Here is an 18490-nt window from a genome sequence, read left to right as displayed (position 1 = left end):
CATCATTATCCAATCCATCCATCCATTCCATCCCTATCCATCCCCATCCATCCATCCATCCATATCCTATCCATCCATATCCTATCCATCCATATCCTATCCATCCATAACCTATCCATCCATCCATCCATCCATCCATCCCATCCATCCATCCATCCTATCCTATCCATCCATCCATCCTATCCATCCATCCATATCCTATCCATCCATCCATATCCTATCCATCCATTTCCCATCCATCCATCCATTCCCATCCATCCATCCATATCCCATCCATCCATCCATATCCCATCCATCCATCCATATCCCATCCATCCATCCATATCCCATCCATCCATCCATATCCATCCATCCATTCCATCCATCCATATCCCATCCATCCATATCCCATCCATCCATATCCCATCCATCCATATCCCATCCATCCATATCTCCATCCATATCCATCATCCATCCATCCATATCCTATCCATCCATCCATATCCTATCCATCCATATCCTATCCATCCATATCCCATCCATCCATATCCCATCCATCCATATCCCATCCACAAACAACCCGGAGGCCTCTAGCGCATATCCCATCCATCCATATCCCATCCATCCATATCCCATCCATCCATATCCCATCCATCCATCCATCCTATCCATCCATCCATCCATCCATCCATATCCATCCATCCATCCATCCATCCATATCCTATCCATCCATATCCTATCCATCCATATCCTATCCATCCATATCCATCCATCCATCATCCATCCATATCCTATCCATCCATATCCATCCATCCATCCATATCCCATCCATCCATCCATATCCCATCCATCCATATCCCATCCATCCATCCATATCCCATCCATCCATCCATATCCCATCCATCCATCCATATCCCATCCATCCATCCATATCCCATCCATCCATATCCCATCCATCCATATCCCATCCATCCATATCCCATCCATCCATATCCTATCCATCCATATCCTATCCATCCATATCCCATCCATCCATATCCCATCCATCCATATCCCATCCATCCATATCCCATCCATCCATATCCCATCCATCCATATCCCATCCTCCATATCCCATCCATCCATATCCCATCCACCATCCATATCCCATCCATCCATATCCCATCCATCCATATCCCATCCATCCATATCCCATCCACCCATCCATATCCCATCCATCCATATCCATATCCCATCCATCCATCCATATCCATATTACATCCATATCCCATACATATCCATATCCCATCCATATCCCATCCATCCATCAATATCCATATCCCATACATATCCATATCCCATCCATATCCCATCCATCCATCAATATCCATATCCCATCCATCATCCATCCATCATCCCATCCATCCATCCATATCCCATCCATCATCCCATCCATCCATCCATATCCCATCCATCATCCCATCCATCCATCCATCCATATCCATCCATCATCCCATCCATCCATCCATATCCCATCCATCATCCATCCATCCATCCATATCCATCCATCATCCCATCCATCCATCCATCCCATCCATCATCCCATCCACCCATCCATATCCCATCCATCCATCCATCATCCATCCATCCATCCCTCCCATCCATCCATCCATCCATATCCCTCCCATCCATCCATCCATATCCCTCCCATCCATCCATCCATATCCCTCCCATCCATCCATCCATCCATCCTTATCCCTCCCATCCATCCATATCCCTCCCATCCATCCATATCCCTCCCATCCATCCATATCCCTCCCTCCCATCCATCCATCCATATCCCTCCCTCCCATCCATCCATCCATATCCCTCCCTCCCATCCATCCATATCCCTCCCTCCCATCCATCCATCCATCCATCCATATCCCTCCCTCCCTCCCATCCATCCATATCCCTCCCTCCCATCCATCCATCCATATCCCTCCCTCCCATCCATCCATCCATATCCCTCCCTCCCATCCATCCATCCATCCATATCCCTCCCATCCATCCATCCATATCCCTCCCTCCCATCCATCCATATCCCTCCCTCCCATCTATCCATATCCCTCCCTCCCATCCATCCATCCATATCCCTCCCTCCCATCCATCCATCCATATCCCTCCCTCCCATCCATCCATCCATATCCCTACCTCTCATCCATATCCCATCCATCCATATCCCATCCATCCATCCATCCATATCCCATCCATCCATCAATCCATATCCCATCCATCCATATCCCATCCATCCATCCATATCCCATCTACCCATCTCCCATCCACCCATCCATCTCCCATCCACCCATCCATCTCCCATCCACCCATCCATCTCCCATCCACCCATCCATCTCCCATCCACCCATCCATCTCCCATCTCCACCCATCCATCTCCCATCCACCCATCCATCTCCCATCCACCCATCCATCTCCCATCCATCCAAGCCATCCCTATCCAGCCATCCCTATCCAGCCATCCCTATCCAGCCATCCCTATCCAGCCATCCTATCCAGCCATCCCTATCCAGCCATCCCTATCCAGCCATCCCTATCCCTATCCATCCATCCATCCCCATCCCTATCCATCCATCCCTATATCTTTACCTATGGCCCTCCATCCATCTCTACCTACCACCATCCATCCATCTCTACCTACCACCATCCATCCATCTCTACCTACCGCCATCCATCCATCTATACCCACCATCCATCCATCCATCTCTACCCACCATCCATCCATCCATCCATCTCTACCCACCATCCATCCATCCATCCATCTCTACCCACCATCCATCCATCCATCCATCTCTACCCACCATCCATCCATCCATCTCTACCCACCCTCCATCCATCCATCTCTACCCACCATCCATCCATCTCTACCCACCACCATCCATCCATCTCTACCCACCACCATCCATCCATTTCTACCCACCACCATCCATCCATCTCTACCCACCACCATCCATCCATCTCTCACCACCACCATCCATCCATCTCTACTGACCGTCATCCATCCATCTCTACCCACGGTCATCCATCCATCTCTACCCACGGTCATCCATCCATCCTTCTCTACATACCGCCATCGATTCATCCTTCTCTACGTACCGCCATCCACCCATCCATCCATCCATCTCTACCTACCACCATCCATCCATCCATCAGTACCGCCTTCTATAAATATTTGTCTACACCTCTGCATACCTCCATTTTGCAAAGAGAAGAAACAGGACCTCAGTCACACAATGAATCATGAGCAAGCAGAGGAGTAATGAGTTTCACTATATCGATTGGTGGTGGGGGTCACAACTACTTACAAAGAGCTTTCTTGCTCCCGTATGGCGATCCCTTTGGCACTCAATACCCTCCTAGAGCCTCAATCGGTACTTCTAGAGCTTGTTTAAAACCCCTCATCAGTCCATGATTCTCCTTCTTCCCTCCCCCCTTTATACCCTGTGCCTCAAACTACATACATTATCCCAGCTTCTGGTACATGTCAGCTCCAAAGGTGCTACCACTGGGCTACCAGGCAAGGCAAAAGTGGTCCAGTTCAGAGAAGTGTTATGTTTTATGTGCCATCCAAGTCAATATGCTTTCTCCCCGCACTAAGCCACGGTTCAGTGTTGCTTTATTTTCTCCTCTGTTAGAAGAGTGGCAGGCAGAGGAGAGTTTCACCGCTAGCAGCTTTTCAGGATTTCATAAATATTGCCTGTCCGCTTCTCTTTTATTGTATTCTTAAATGACTACAGAAGCATTTTCTCCATCTAGATATAATCCTATGCTCAAGGTTACATGAATGGATATGCTACTGTTTAGAGAGGATGTCTGCATTGAATTTACATCTTATGCCAACGACACTCAATTATGTCATTGGATAAAGATTCTGTTGGTTCCAAGATCAACTTTAAAAACTGTTAAACGAAAGTTATTCGGTGGATGCACACTGACCATCTAAATTGCAACTAAGATAAAACAGGGAATGCTTTTCAGGAAGTCCAAAGCCTTCAACCCGGCCGTATGGTGACCCAGAGATACCCCCCACCACCTCCTTCGGTTGAGGTCGTGAAGAACCTTGGTGTAAAATGGGACACCCCCTGTCTTTTCACCCACAAGCTATGGTAGTAGCTAGAAGGCGTTTCAGCCTTAAAGCTTAGAACTTTTTGGGAGGAATACCTCCTGCTATTGGCCAGAAAAACTGTAGCTTTTGCCTTCATAACATCTACATTGGACTATTGCAATAGTCTTATGACTTCGAAATGTGGCTAGGTTAGACTTCGCGTAATGCCATTGCCATAACCAAGATACCAGTAACGTCTAACGGGTGCTCAAGGGAACAGCTGGAAAATGGCCACCCACGTATCCAAATGCCCTCTGTGGACAGAGGGTCACAAAGGACAAATTGCAAAATTAGATCCTGTTCTCGAGCAGAAACATTGTTATCACGTCAAATGATCCATCCAAGAAAGTATCAATCCAAATCTGTGTTTTAGTATTTTTCTTTATTTTCTCATCCTGTTCAAACACCAACGATCTTTTACAGATGGTTCATGTCAACAAATAGGCATAGCTGGTTTAGCCAAGATGTAGCCAACACATGTTTTGTCTTGGGTATATCGCCCATCGACTTCCTCAGGGCAGATGTTAATTTCGGAACAGGCCCGCCAGAGTCCAGGCTAAGCTTGTAAATAATCCCATTCAGCATGGGTCTCAGTGTTACTCGTGTTCCAAGTAGTAGTGAACTGTATAAATAGGAATCGCGTTCGGAGAGTACGCAAGTCAGGATGAAAAACCGTCTTGGACTGATCATTTGACATGATAACATGGTTTCTGGCTCGGGAACAGGATCTATTATTGCAATAGTCTGTATGCTAGTTCTTCAAAACAAACCCTGCAGAAACTCAAAGTGATGCAACATTCTGCGGCTAGACGGATACTCAAACTCCCTTGCCGCTCCTCGGCATCAGCAGCCTTGAAAGTACTACACTGGGTTCCAGTTCATAAAAGGGTTCTTTTTAAAATTATTTTATTCATTTTCAGAGCCTTAAGAGGATTGGGGCCCAAATATTTAATTTCCAGAGTTACCCATTACATGATAAAACAGCCTCATGTCCTCACAAGCCAAATTGCTCAAATCCCTCAGGTACAAACGTAAAACTCGAAGAGGAATATCCTTCACATTTTTGGGCACAAGGGTTTGAAACTAGCTCCCCAGGGAGTTGAGATTTATTGAATCAGAAAGGATTTTCAAATGGCAGCTTTAGACATGGGTCTTTGGCATCTCTGATGCTTTGTGCTAGTCACTCATTCTCTGATGCATTGTTCCCCAAAGATTAAAAGTGTATGCAGCCACATTCATACCGCTTAGCGCCAGTATGCCCTTTTGGGAGTGACCGTGTGCTCTAGAAATACAATATTCAATTCAAAGTTGTATGGTTAATCATTATTAACCTTACAATGTACACATTAGTTCATAAAAATTAAAGCAGAATTTATGATGTTGAGTCAGAAATGCTCTGATGGTTAAAAGAATTGACAATTCAATACTACTAGATGCTGAAAACTGCAGGTGGACTGCCTAGTTGGAAAAATCTAGAATCTCCTTCATCGAAGCTTAAACATGCAGCAGTGCTTCCAACCTAAATCTGATAAGAATTAGTGTGGCAATAATCAGCGTATATCACCATAAGTCCATCCCATAATGGCTATGGAGCAAAAATGTGCGACTATTTCTACCAATACACAGTGATTACAGCAAATAAGCTGAGGCATACTGAAGCTGAATTTTGACAGTTCAATTCAGCAATTGATTAGTGAACCTTTCAAAGACCCAAAAAGAGGTGCTTCAATCTATTTTATATTCTTGGCAGTCTGTGGGCAATCAAGATACTGGAATTTTTCACAAGCGCTTTGCAAGTACACTCAAAGAGGGGTTGGCCTAACGGCTAAGGCGCTCGACCTCGGACCTGGGGAACTAGGTTCGAGTCTCGGTAACGACGCCAAAAAACCCCTGTGATTCTGGGTAAATCACTTAATCTCCCCGTGCCTAAAATGAAAGTGTGTCCTCATGTAATGTAACTGGTGCTATGTAAAGCGCTCTGATAACTGATTCGGTTCTAGTTCGCGCTATATAAAACTCTGCAAAAAAAAAAAGAAGAGAACCCTCTAACAATTTGTTGGTTAAAAAATAATGCTCTTACATATCAATGGAATTGATTTCCCTGTGGTCTGGACCTAAATTAAACCATCGACTGCAGAAGTAAAATAATATTGGCAGCGCTAGGTCAAATGGCGTTTACAGTACTTCCCTACAACAGTAATTCAGACAACAGGAAGTAGCCCAATACTATCTTTCAGAGTCACAACAAATTGAGCAGCCTATTCTATATGTCAATATTTAGACTGGAAAGTCTTCCAGGTGGCTGGACTAGGTCTGGCTGAAAAATTGTTACTCATCTTTGTGGAGCAGGTTCATGCAACCTACTTTCATGATTGATAAAATGACAAAAAAATATATAAAAGTAATAAATACATTAGTTAATGCCACTCGTAAAGTTATAGCAAACGGTCTGGGAAAAAAAGCAATTATTTTGAACTGTACTCCAGTGCTATGTTGATTCAGCACAGAATTGGTTAATGTGTCAGTTCAGTTCAGTTCATAAAGCTTTATTCGGTTCATAATAGGAATGACCATAAAAGCACAGCAAACAGGCAATAAAATTAGAAAAGTGCAAACATGATTATGATTAAAAACTCATACTTTTTCTAAAAGCCATAGATTTACATATAAAACTGGCAGTATAAAAACATATATCGGGGTGGTCCAAATTATACAACAAACACATAGCATCCTCCACATTAAAAACTCCATACTTAAATATTGGTTTTAAAAAGGAGATCCTAACATTCTGAAATAGGGAACAGATGAGCATAAAGTGCATTGTGCTTTGCTTTGAATGTCCATCACAGGGACAAGGGCCCACAGGGGGCTTTTTAGGGTGTGGGAAGGCCACTAATACATGAGCAATGCCAACTCTTAATCTACTCAATACAAACTTATGTGTTGGCCTAGTTACTACGCTCAAGTAATGCTGAAATCCCTCAACAGCAATATATTTATTGTAAGTTTTAACAGTAGCGAGGGAGTTCGCTATCACTGAACGTTTATGAGCTTTATGTGACATAAAGGTGTTTTTTAGGTCCTGTTTAGCAAGGCCTCTGGGGGGACAGTTTTCTAACAACAAATTAATATCAAAGATACTGTTATAACAATCTACCACATACTTAAGCCACGGTATCTGCATACAATTGTCTAATCCAAGGCAGTCCCTAATTACGAGTTGATTGAACTCAGTCTCTTCCTTGAGCCAAATTGCTCGATAAAGCAATAAAGGCCTAAGAGAGCCGAGCTCGGTCAGATGAAAAACCCCGGTCTCTCTATGGATCAACTCTGTTGGGTCAGATTTAGGGAGGCACAATAGTTTCTTAAGAAAGGTGTTTTCTTCTATCTGTAAACAATCAGTATTACAATAGCCCCAAAGCCCCGCCCCATAAAGGGCAGTGGATACGCTACGTGCCTTGTAGATTTCCAGCATATCCTTGATTCGCCTGTCCCCCAGCTTAGACGCAAATTTAAAAATGCCATAAGAGCTTTTGATCATTTTAGTTCGGACATTCGTTAGTTCATGCCCCCACCTACCATCGCTAGTAAAAGTTACCCCCAGATAGCAAAAACTGTTCACATGCTGCACTTTAACCCCTTCTATAAAAAAGGAGTGGTTTCTGCCTGATTTAGTCCCACAGGTCATTGTATGTGTTTTATTCTTATTGATCAGCAGTCTCCTGCTCCCAATAAATTCAGTGAATTTGTCCATCAGGCGCTGTAGACCGACGGGTGTCCGTGACAGGAGCACCGCGTCGTCTGCATACAGCAGAACTGGGACACTATCCCCTGCAACCTGTGGAGCATCAGCCTTGATGGTTTTCAAGGCGACTTCAACTCCATTAACAAAAAGGGTGAATAAGAGGGACGCAAGGACACAGCCCTGCCTAATTCCCCGTTTCACATTAAAATTATTAGTACATTCCCACTAACACCATATCGGACACATGTTTGCAGCTTGCTGTATAGTCTGGCGAGAAAAAAGATACTTTCTTTCGGGGCGCCCATATCAAGCAAAACTGACCAAAGAAGTGAGTGATTAACTAAATCAAAAGCACTACTAAGGTCAGCAAAGCAAAGACAGATGTTACCGGGTTTGGCTCTAGTGTACTTGCCTATCAACAATTCTAAATTCAGGCACTGATCTAGGGTCCCTCTTCCCTTCCTGAATCCATATTGTGAGTTTGCAAGAATTCCATTCTCATCAGCCCACTCCTCTAATCTGGAAAGCAGGACTCTGCTCATAATTTTTACAGATGAGTCGAGCAGGCTGATGGGCCGGTAATTACTTGCCAACGTTTTATCCCCCTTTTTATAGATTGGGACTATAATGGAGTTGCCCCATGTTGGTGGGATCATGGTGGTTACTGCAGCGTTGAGTACCAAAGTAAGTATTGGTCCCCAGAGCTGCGGTTGGGCCCTATAAACATCTATCTGGACTCCATCTGGCCCCTGGGCCTTACCACCCTTACTATTTTTAATGCCATTTTCCACCTCTCCCAACAAAATATCTAGAGGCACTACATGCCAAGTCCTATGTTCATTAGGCATCATAGTATTATCTTGAAAAATCACGGAGAAATGGTTCACCCAGTCCTCGCTGGCCACATTGGAGGAAAGATGAGGGATTTTATCATCTTGGAGGAAAGGGGAGTTAACAGTAGACCAAAACAGGCGACTATCGGCAGTTTCTGCTGCCTGAGTAAGATGATCCCAGGCTTCCTGCTGTAATTCCTTCTTTCTTTTGGATAGCGCCTTTTTATAATCGAGTCTTAAAAGTTTGACTCTATCCTTGTCCCTTGGGGTAAAGGCCAGAGCTTGTTTGAGTTGTGAGAGCAGGGACGTACAGGCATGGTCAAACCATCCAATCCCTTTCCCTCCTCTGCCAACTTTTTTCCCCGTAAAGATGTTATTAATGACAGTATTGATGTTAAGAAAATGAGTCATAACCTGGAGCAGACGAGCATCCTAGAGTTAAGATAATGTCAATGTCCGTCCTGCATTTATTTATAATTAAGGGTTCCACTATGGCCAAATGTTCCCCTTTCCATCTCAGCCTAACCCCATTAGGCCTATGTGGCTCTATATTTGCCAATACTCTAGTGGGCAATTCAATTCTAACCATCCATGTAGTTATTTGCAAGCTAACGCAATTATGGTCGCTCAAGGAGGATATGTCCCTTACTTTAATTATGCAATGGGGTACCAAATTAGATGAGACCATAATATGATCAATAATGGAGCTCCCATTCCTTCCAGTAAAAGTGGGGATTGGACACTCACTTTCCTCCTGCACAGTACTCAATAGCTCTAGGTCAAACGAAACCATAGTGCTATTGATTGATTCTCCGTAAGCATTATGTGGAAAGTGGGACATGCTCTCCCCGCTGTTAGTTAGGATCCCACAAGCCCTAGAGGAGGATAAACTACAAACTTGTAAATTAAAATCCCCCACCCAAACAAAAATAAAAGTGCATGTTGCTTCGCTTACCAGCTTCATTAGGGCACAGGATAACTCATCTATCACTTTGTGCCGGGAATTAGTAAAATTATTATTATAAAAATTAATTAAAAGCACATCGGTGCCGTCCAGTAAACGTACCCACAGGATTTGGGAATGTGGTTCGATTAACAAATATTTGATAATAGTCAACTTTACGTCTATTGAGATAAGGATAAGGAGACCTCCCTTTGCCCTGCCATGGCTGGATTCAGAAGCATCTAAACTGTAGCATGTGTACCCTTCAAGGCTAGGTTTATCAACACACCACGTCTCTTGCAGGCATAAAATATCATAGGACCTTACAATATCCTCCCATTCCAGTTTGAGTGCCTTAGTGCCTTAGATGCCCATCCGGCAATATTCCAGCTTGCCATAGAAATCCCCACAGAATGACAATTATTGGTGATACCAAGAATGTTATTGGTACTATTAACCCTGTTACTTTGGTCAGACGCAGGCCCGCCTATGCAATTACCTATAGCATTCACTGGGTCCTCAACAATCTCATTCACACAGTGAACTACTGTCCCACTTTCCAAATTACCCGAAATGGCAGAAGATAAATCCTCTCTCACCTCACTTATGTTATATGTTATTCTTGTTGGTACTCAGGATAACATCCCTCCTAGTCCCAGGCCCCCTCTGATGTCAATCATTTTGGTCCAAGAAACTCAGGGACTGGTACCTGTTCTGGACCGGGACTTGATAAACCATACCATTAACAGGCGAGAAAACTTTGTCACAGTTGGGTGCGAAATTAGGGGTATATGTTACAAATCTGTTACCACTGGGGACAGGATTCAACAAGGGCGTGGGCAGGATAGATCTACCACCATTAATTCCAGGGTTAAAAATAGGTAACGAAGATCTGTCACCATTGGGTATAAAATTGGGGGTGAAAACCCTAGCTTTACAGTTAGCGGGGGGCAACCTATTGAGATGATTATAAAAGTAGCCCAAGGGTCGTGCGGCTACATCGGTCTCAGACTGTGTTAAAGCTGCTGCTCTTAGTAAGACCGTCGCAACATGCTGGGGGAATTTAAAATTGACGATCACACAGTCACCCCCGCAGGTCTTCCTAGTATTACCAATCCAGTTGACCCTTCTGGTAGATATAATTTGGTCCGAATAGGTAACTGGGTAACCACAGTGACGATTTAGCCATGAGACCGTTTTATTTTTTAAAGAATCTAGGGATTCCTGAGAAGGTGGGTCCTGGATTAGGGGCGGGACATTAGTTAGGACCACGACATAGGGTACACACTCCGGAGGGAGGTCTACCGAACGATTATACCCACAGCCACCCTATCAGAACCAGCTACAACAGCTGGCACAACTGGTGGCGGCATGGCCCTGTCTCTATTCGGAGCTTGTAATGTACTTGCCCCAGCAATTGCCCCTACAGGCCCTGTGGCCGCAGATGTATCCACCGGTGCCTGCACTGGTCGACCCGTATTACGGTCTGGTAGTGATTTCAGGCAAGTCAAAACAGGTGTCGCCTGTGACGATTGTCTTCCTATATTTGAGGCAGTGTTTATTTGACAAGGCCTCCCCTTATCTGGCTTAGGGGCAGGTTGGGGACATTTAGCAACTCTAATGGGTAATGCGGATTTATCCAATTTGGATACTTGCTGATCCACCACGGCCCCCAATCTCAATACTTCAGCCGACAATGCATCAATTTTAACAAATAAAGGCTCCACAACCGACTTCAGTTTATCTTCAATACGACTCGTTAATGTGTCTGGGCTTAGAGGGGCACAATGAAATTATCAATTTATAAATGGCATGTGGGCCCCAAGAAAAATTATTCAACTTTTAATCAGCACTTTATGAAGTTATATATTTTTTTTTAATCGGACTTGGATTTGTTTGAAACGAATTCTACTAATTTTCTTTAGGCCAAGTACTGCTGATTTTATTAATAATCAAAAGCATTTATTCATTTAATGATTATTTTTTTAAATATAAAAATCAATGTATGCACTTTGCACCTTGGCATGGCCATGCCATACAAAACAAATCTATGAATAGCCTTTAAGGTTGAGAGTTTATCAAGGAAATTAAGAAAGAATAAAAAAAAACAATCAAGGGAAAAGTTCCTCTAATTGTACAAAACGTTAAAGATGTCACCAATGGAGAGGCCAATCCAGGTCAATGAAAATCATATTTGTCCTTCGTCATCTAAACTTGGCACCTACCTTCAAAAGAAGAGGAAAAACGAAAACAAATGTCTTCGGTACCCATACCTAAGAGTGGGACTCAAGTTACCTGTAACCTGAGCTTTTGCTTTTTACAATTATTTTATGTTCCGGATAAGCCCACAATAGTTGTTTCGCAACCAAGCATTTTGTGCTGTCTATCAGACAAGACTTTCAAAGACACTGGGTTGCACCTTCATAACAAATACGCAGACTTTACGGGGCTATATTCGACTCCAGTCCAGAAAAAAAAATCCGGTAGCAATTGCGACGTTTATCCACCTTAGTGTTGAAAAAAGGTTTGAGAAGCAGATTCCTTGACCCAGAAATTTCAGTTTAAAGATGGTTCACGTTTCTATTTAAACTTGTCAGAGAAAAGTAGTATTCAGAATACCTCGGGACACTTCGAAGGTTAGGTGCTAGGACCAATATCAATTTAAGCGTGGAAAATAGTAAAGGAGTTGAAGTTTCAACAGCAGTTTCTAAACGCACCACAAGGTGGAAGCAGGAGCAAATCTAAGAGAATAAGAGCGAAACTGGCATCAAGTTTAAGTAAACGTTCAGGCTATGCCAGTATAATCCGCAACAAAGAAAATACTATTAGAATTAAAGGGGAAATACCACACAGGAAGCGTTTTCGGGATTAAATATCGAAAAATGACCCAGTGAATGTACTAATGCAACTTCTGTCACTTTTCCCCCAACAGCTGACCCCCTTATTCTCTGCCTTACTTCAAGTGCTTAAGAGAAGCACACGTCACTATTACTCAAAGTTAGATGCATGGGTACCAAAAGTAAAATAAGATGCATGTCCCTCTTTACCATATGAACTGTGTTAGACTAGAGAGTAGCGAGAACGATTAAAGCTGCAAAGAGTTAAACTGCTTCGTTGGGGGTAAAAAACAGCCATGTCAAACAAAGGCCAGGACGATACTGGGATTTTCCATTGTGGGCTATTCAGTGCATAACAATAAGTTTCACAGACATTGTACCTTATTATAACTACCAAAAGCTACTTTAAAGTACCAATAGCCACGTGATGACAAACCAAACTAAAGAGTGGATGATCTGCTAAAAATAAATAAAAAATGCGTAGTGGGGAGATTCACAAAGCAAGCATGGAAAATGGCAAATAAAGGGTGCAATTAAGGATGGTAGAGCAGGCAAACATGTAGAGGGTACTTCGATCCAAAACTATTTTAGGTAAGCCGATGATATTGTGCTATTAAGCCAAACCCCAATTGGGTTACAACACAATATGAATGCATTATCCAAATATAATCGAAAAGCAAGGTCTGGAACTAATTTTGATCAAAGCAAAGGTAGTATGGATAGTGGTTGCCAAATATAAAACATAATCTAGGTACTTGGTTGATTGGAAAAAAGTTGAATGTAGCCACATACAAATACCTTGGTTTTAATGTAGAACAAAAATTGAGTTACAAACAACAGCTAATAGCAATGCGTGCTGAAGCCCAAATGCTCATATATGGCTTCAAAATATTAAAAAAGAAATTAAGATGTCCATCTTATGGCCATCTACTATCAGTCATGCGCGCACAGCTAATGCCATTGGTGACCTATGGAACCGAAACAATGAGGGGTCGTGAAATCCCAACTTTAAACAAAATCAAAACAAAAGTTTATGAAGCTGTCTTCCATATCCAGAAATCAGCAACTGTAGCACAAGTTCAACTTGAGTTTGGCTTTTCCAACCAAATCTTCCGGAACAATGGCGCATTCATTAAGCTATGTGGGATGCTCCGTGCATCTGAAACCGGTTCTATTGAACCTGTGCTGGAAAGAACTTGAGGCACAAAAAGAGAAAAAAAATACAAGGCTCCTGGGGGTGCTATCTAAACCAGGCTATGAAGGAACTTTGTGCGCAAGACATTTGAAATTACTGCATTATGAAAGAGACCTTCAACGAAGCAATTAAGATAACAAAACTCCTGTCCCACTCTACAGACGAGAATACTCTATTACAGGACGTCATGCCTGGACAGTGATTACCTCATATTGCATCTGGATGTCCCAGGAATGTTTATTAGCTCACTTCTCAAAAGCCCTAAAACCATAATTCATGATATTTTGGTAAACGAAGGACCTACCTTATACCTTCCTGGAAAGACTGCCGTTTGCGTAACTATAAACAAGAATCATGACCACATAGTCTCTGTGCATGCCCAAAGTTCATGAAAGAAAGATATTACTAAAACACATTTTTATAAACATGAACATTCGAACATGCAGGGAAGCTGTAACTACTTGTTTATGCGGGTCCTCAATCCCCCTAGTTTGCAGGGGGTAAAGCCAAACTCCAGTGGAAACCCAAAACTGATTTTAGAACTTCTGGAAATCTAGAAAAAACTATCTGGATAACAAACAGGATTTGACTACCAACGCTCAATAAAAAGCCACTGTATGTATGTATGTATATATATATATATATATATATATATATATATATATAAATATATATATAAATATATATATATATATATATATATATATATATATATATATATATATATATATATATATATATGTATGTATGTATGTATATATATATACATATATACACACACACACACACTTTTCAGGTTCAGAATGACTATTATTTTAAGGTTAAAGCACTTTATGGACAACAGAATTGAACTCGTTTTCACTAACCATCCAACAAGGATCCATGGTTTTATTCTTTCAATCAATTTTAGTAGGATGTTTTATGTAGGTAAAATATGTAGTTTTGGTGTAATGGTTTTAAAAGACCGAACACTTGAATAAATAATTCTATTTTAGGTTGAACATTTTTACTAGCAGCACACAGGCAACTGTTATGCAAAATGGTTGTGGCAATTATCTTGCGGTCTGCGAGTGGACAGCAAAACACCTCGGCTTTATGAAGCACAGACAACCGTGCGCCTTTGACACCTACCTCATCAAATTCTTCCGTCATTTTTCTTATTATTTCGGCGTTCTGCATGTTTCTGAACATTTCGATTCGGACGGTACCTGAAGTAATAGGGCACACATGTTAATCCCATGAAAAAAACAACATGTAGCTTTCTTTCAAATAACACTGGGGTTCGAGAAAAATATTTTGCATGACTACAGGTGATCAATGACATTTTAGTTCTAGCTTCACAATACATACAGTTCTACTTCAGCGCATACATTACAGCCGCAAGTATTTTGGAGTATGGCCTTAGCAGTTCTACATGTTCCGTGTTTAGGGAAAACAGTTAGTGGTGTTTGAATTACGCTATTCTCTGAAAGAAAATGTGGGTTTTCATTTGGTACGGACCCGTAAGTGGGACATTCCTGCAGTTCTAACTTCTATAAGAAATCCATTATTTCCACGATGACCGATTTGTTTTTCACTAAATCATTCAATATTGTATTGGAATCTAAACTGTTTCTGCTCTCGCTTATTTTCTCTCAGGGTGCAATGCATCACTAAAAGACATTAAAAAAATATGACGCTGTTATGCTATTACTTTTGACATTCTTCTATCAAACGTTTTTTGGATATGATTTTAAGTGCAGAAAAATGATTTTTCTTTGGCTTTCTACATAGTTATTTATGAGTCTGTTGTAATCCCTCGGTCGACGAGACTTATTGCAATGATTACCAAGGCTTTTAATTGTTATGCCCATATTACGTTGTTACTCAATATTGTCTAGGATAGCAGTAACACAACAGCTGCTCGTCCTTTCCTACAAAGGTGCAGCAAATGCCTTTGTTACAACCACTAGCACAATAATGATCTCCTCTGTCACTATCGTTTCTTTGTCCTCTGTTGCACAGCTGTAAAGTGAATATGGCATTCAGAAAATTAAAAGCTACGTATACAGAACTCATCAATAGCTTATAGAACAACCTCTGTTTTTTACTGACCAATAAAAGCGGTCCCAACCTTAATTTAGGATAAGACTCGTGTAATATTTTGAAAAACACTCCTCACACGCGGGTAGGTACTATAAGAGGTTTATTATAAATACACCTTATCCATCGCCTGCTGACAGCAACTATTCTCTAGATGACACGCACCTAAACAGAACATTTATTTGAACAGTTCTAATTCAACTAATCTGCATGTCAATCAATCAAACAGCATTTGTAAAGCACAACACTGTCACTGCTAGGGGTTTCTGTGCACTGTCTCTCAGCTGAAGAGCCAGGTCTCGAGCCTTTTTCTGAAGTCTGGTAGCGAGGAGGCTGTATGGAGCTGGAGGGGAAGGCTGTTCCAGGTCTTGGCAGCGATGTAAAAGGTGCAGCCACTGCTGCGACAGATGTGAGGGTGTGTTTGAGGGTGAGTGAAGAGGAACGCAGGTGTCTAGCAGGTTGGTGGATGTTCAGTTGACGGCTGATATAGGAAGGGTTTTAGGCGTGCGTGAGAATCTTGAAATGGCATCTCTCCTGGATGGGGAGCCAATGGAGGTCTCAGATGGCGTGGGTGATACGAGTTCATTTGGGAAGGTGCAGGATGAGTCTGGCTGCAGCATTATGTATGGTCTGAAGCCTGAGGAGTTGGGTGGAGATGCCAGCGTAGAGTGAGTTGCTGTAGTCGAGGTGGCTGGTGACGAGGGCTTGAGTTACTGTCTTTCTGGGGTTGGTTGGGATCCATCTGAAGATTATACAGAGCAAGCAAAGTGTGTAGAAGCAGGAGGAGGTGACAGAGTTGAACTGTTTCATGTTTAGTTGCCTGTAGAGGAAGATGCCAAGCCTGCATGCATGGTCAGTCGGTGTAGGTCAGAGTTCTGCAGGCCACCTGCTGTGCTCCCATGCGTAGGTGTTCTTCCCGTAGATCAGTACTTCAGTTATGTCGAAGTGGAGTTGGAGGCAGTTGTGTCATCCATTTGGCTACGTTGGTCTTGGTGTTTCAGAAGTTGGTTTTGGCGTTGGAGAGATCCTCGGTGAGCAGGAGGATCAGGTTGTGTCATCTGCATAGGAGATTATGTCGAGTCCGTGGGATCGGACATCTGCGAGGGGGTTCCTGTTGAACAGGGTGGGGCCGAGGGATGATTCGTGGGGTATGTCGTCTTTGGGTGCAGAGGTGAAGGTAGGCAGTCGGATGCTCTGTGTGCGTCTTGTAAGGAAGGAGGCAATCCACTTGAGGGCATCTTGCTGTATGCCTGTTGCAGAGTCTGTTGATGAGGGTGGTGTGGGAGACTGTGTCTAAAGCCACTGAGAGTTCAAAGAGGATCAGAACCACAGTTTCTCAGCGGTCAAGCAGTGTTCGGATGTCATTTATGGCAGCAATCAGTGCGGTCTCTGTGCTGTGGTTGGCACGGAACCATGATTGTGGGGCGTCCAGTAGGTGGTTATGTTATAGGAATTCGTTGAGACGCAAGTTGATGCTTTCTCGAGTACTTTAGCCAGGTAGGGAAGCAGGGAGATTGGACGATAATTTGAGGTCACTGGTGTCCGCAGAGGCTTTCTTTAGGAGTGGTCTGATGTCTGCGTGATTCTATCGATTCAGGAAGGTTGCTGTGGAAATGATGGTCATGAGTTGCATGGTGATGACTTGCATGCTGATTGGGTTTGTTGCGATGTTGTAGAGGTGGTGGGGGAGGGGTACCGGAGTGGATGGAAGACATGATGGCTGTGGTAGTCAGGGCAGTGAGTGGAGACGAGGTGGTAATGGTTTGGCTGAGGTTCGCTGGTTGGTTGAGGTCAATGGGGTGAAGGGATGGAGGCTTAAATTGTTGCAGATGTTGATGAGCTTGCTGTGGTGGTAGTCTGTGAGGGTGTCTCAGAGTTCTTGGGAGGGGTGATGCTTTAGTTTAGTTTAGGCCATTTGTAAAGCGCCTGGTGACGTCTAAAGGCGTGTCCCCGCGCTATGATAAGTGAGCTGTTGCCGTCCCCCCCTCCCTCAGGAGCTACCTGCTAAAAAGGTAAGTTTTCAGTTTTTTTCTGAACAGGATTTCTGATGGTTCGAGACGCAGTTCTGGAGGCAAGACATTCCAGCATCTGGGAGCAAGATGTCTAAAAGATCTCCCTCCCATTCGTGCCTTCCTAACTCTGGGTACCACTAGTAGTCCCTTCTGAGAGGACCGTAAATTGCGGGTAGGCTCATAGTGGGACACCAGACTCTGCAGTGGCACAGGGGCTTTGCCGCTCAGAATGCAATGGCACGTTGAGAGGGCCTTAAACTCAACTCTCTTCTCCATCGGGAGCCAATGGAGGGCTTGGAGGGCGGGTTTAGAAGGTGACCTCCTAGGGAGTCTAAGCACGAGCCATGCTGCGGCATTTTGAAGCACCTGGAGGCGACCCATGACCTTGCCTGAGGCCCCCAGATAGAGCAGGTTCCCATAGTCTAAGCGCGAGGTGACCAGGGCGTGCACCAGGGTCCTACGAGCAGAGATGGGAAGCAGATCTAAAACCTTCCTCAGAGCTCTCAGGACACCGAAACACACCCCCGTCACCCGGCCAACCTGAGGACCAAAGGCAAGGTCTTTGTCCAGCCACATGCCAAGATTCTTGGCCTCCAGACAGGGAGTGGGGACCTCGCCCAGACAGGGTGGCCACCACGTAGGCGACCACGCAGAAGGCCCGCCCCCCACCACGAGCACCTCGGTCTTGCTACCGTTCAGCTTTAAACAGTTTGCGGATATCCAGGC

At 43.5% G+C, this 18490-nt stretch overlaps 1 protein-coding gene across 3 annotated transcripts in view; it reads right to left on the bottom strand.

Annotated features, from left to right (window-relative positions):
* Positions 1-18490, bottom strand: part of STAG1 (STAG1 cohesin complex component) — a 1346357-nt gene that overhangs the window by 763425 nt on the left and 564442 nt on the right. For all 3 annotated transcript variants that reach the window (XM_078665875.1, XM_078665876.1, XM_078665877.1), the window contains exon 6: positions 14802-14878. In XM_078665875.1, the coding sequence (XP_078522001.1) occupies positions 14802-14878 (77 nt within the window). The remainder of the gene's footprint in view (positions 1-14801; positions 14879-18490) is intronic.

This window comes from Lissotriton helveticus, chromosome 11 (assembly GCF_964261635.1).
Source record: "Lissotriton helveticus chromosome 11, aLisHel1.1, whole genome shotgun sequence".
In the NCBI taxonomy this organism is placed as follows: Eukaryota; Metazoa; Chordata; class Amphibia; order Caudata; family Salamandridae; genus Lissotriton; species Lissotriton helveticus.
The sequence above is the reverse complement of the archived record's forward strand: the minus strand, read 5'-3'. Positions and strand labels throughout refer to the sequence as shown.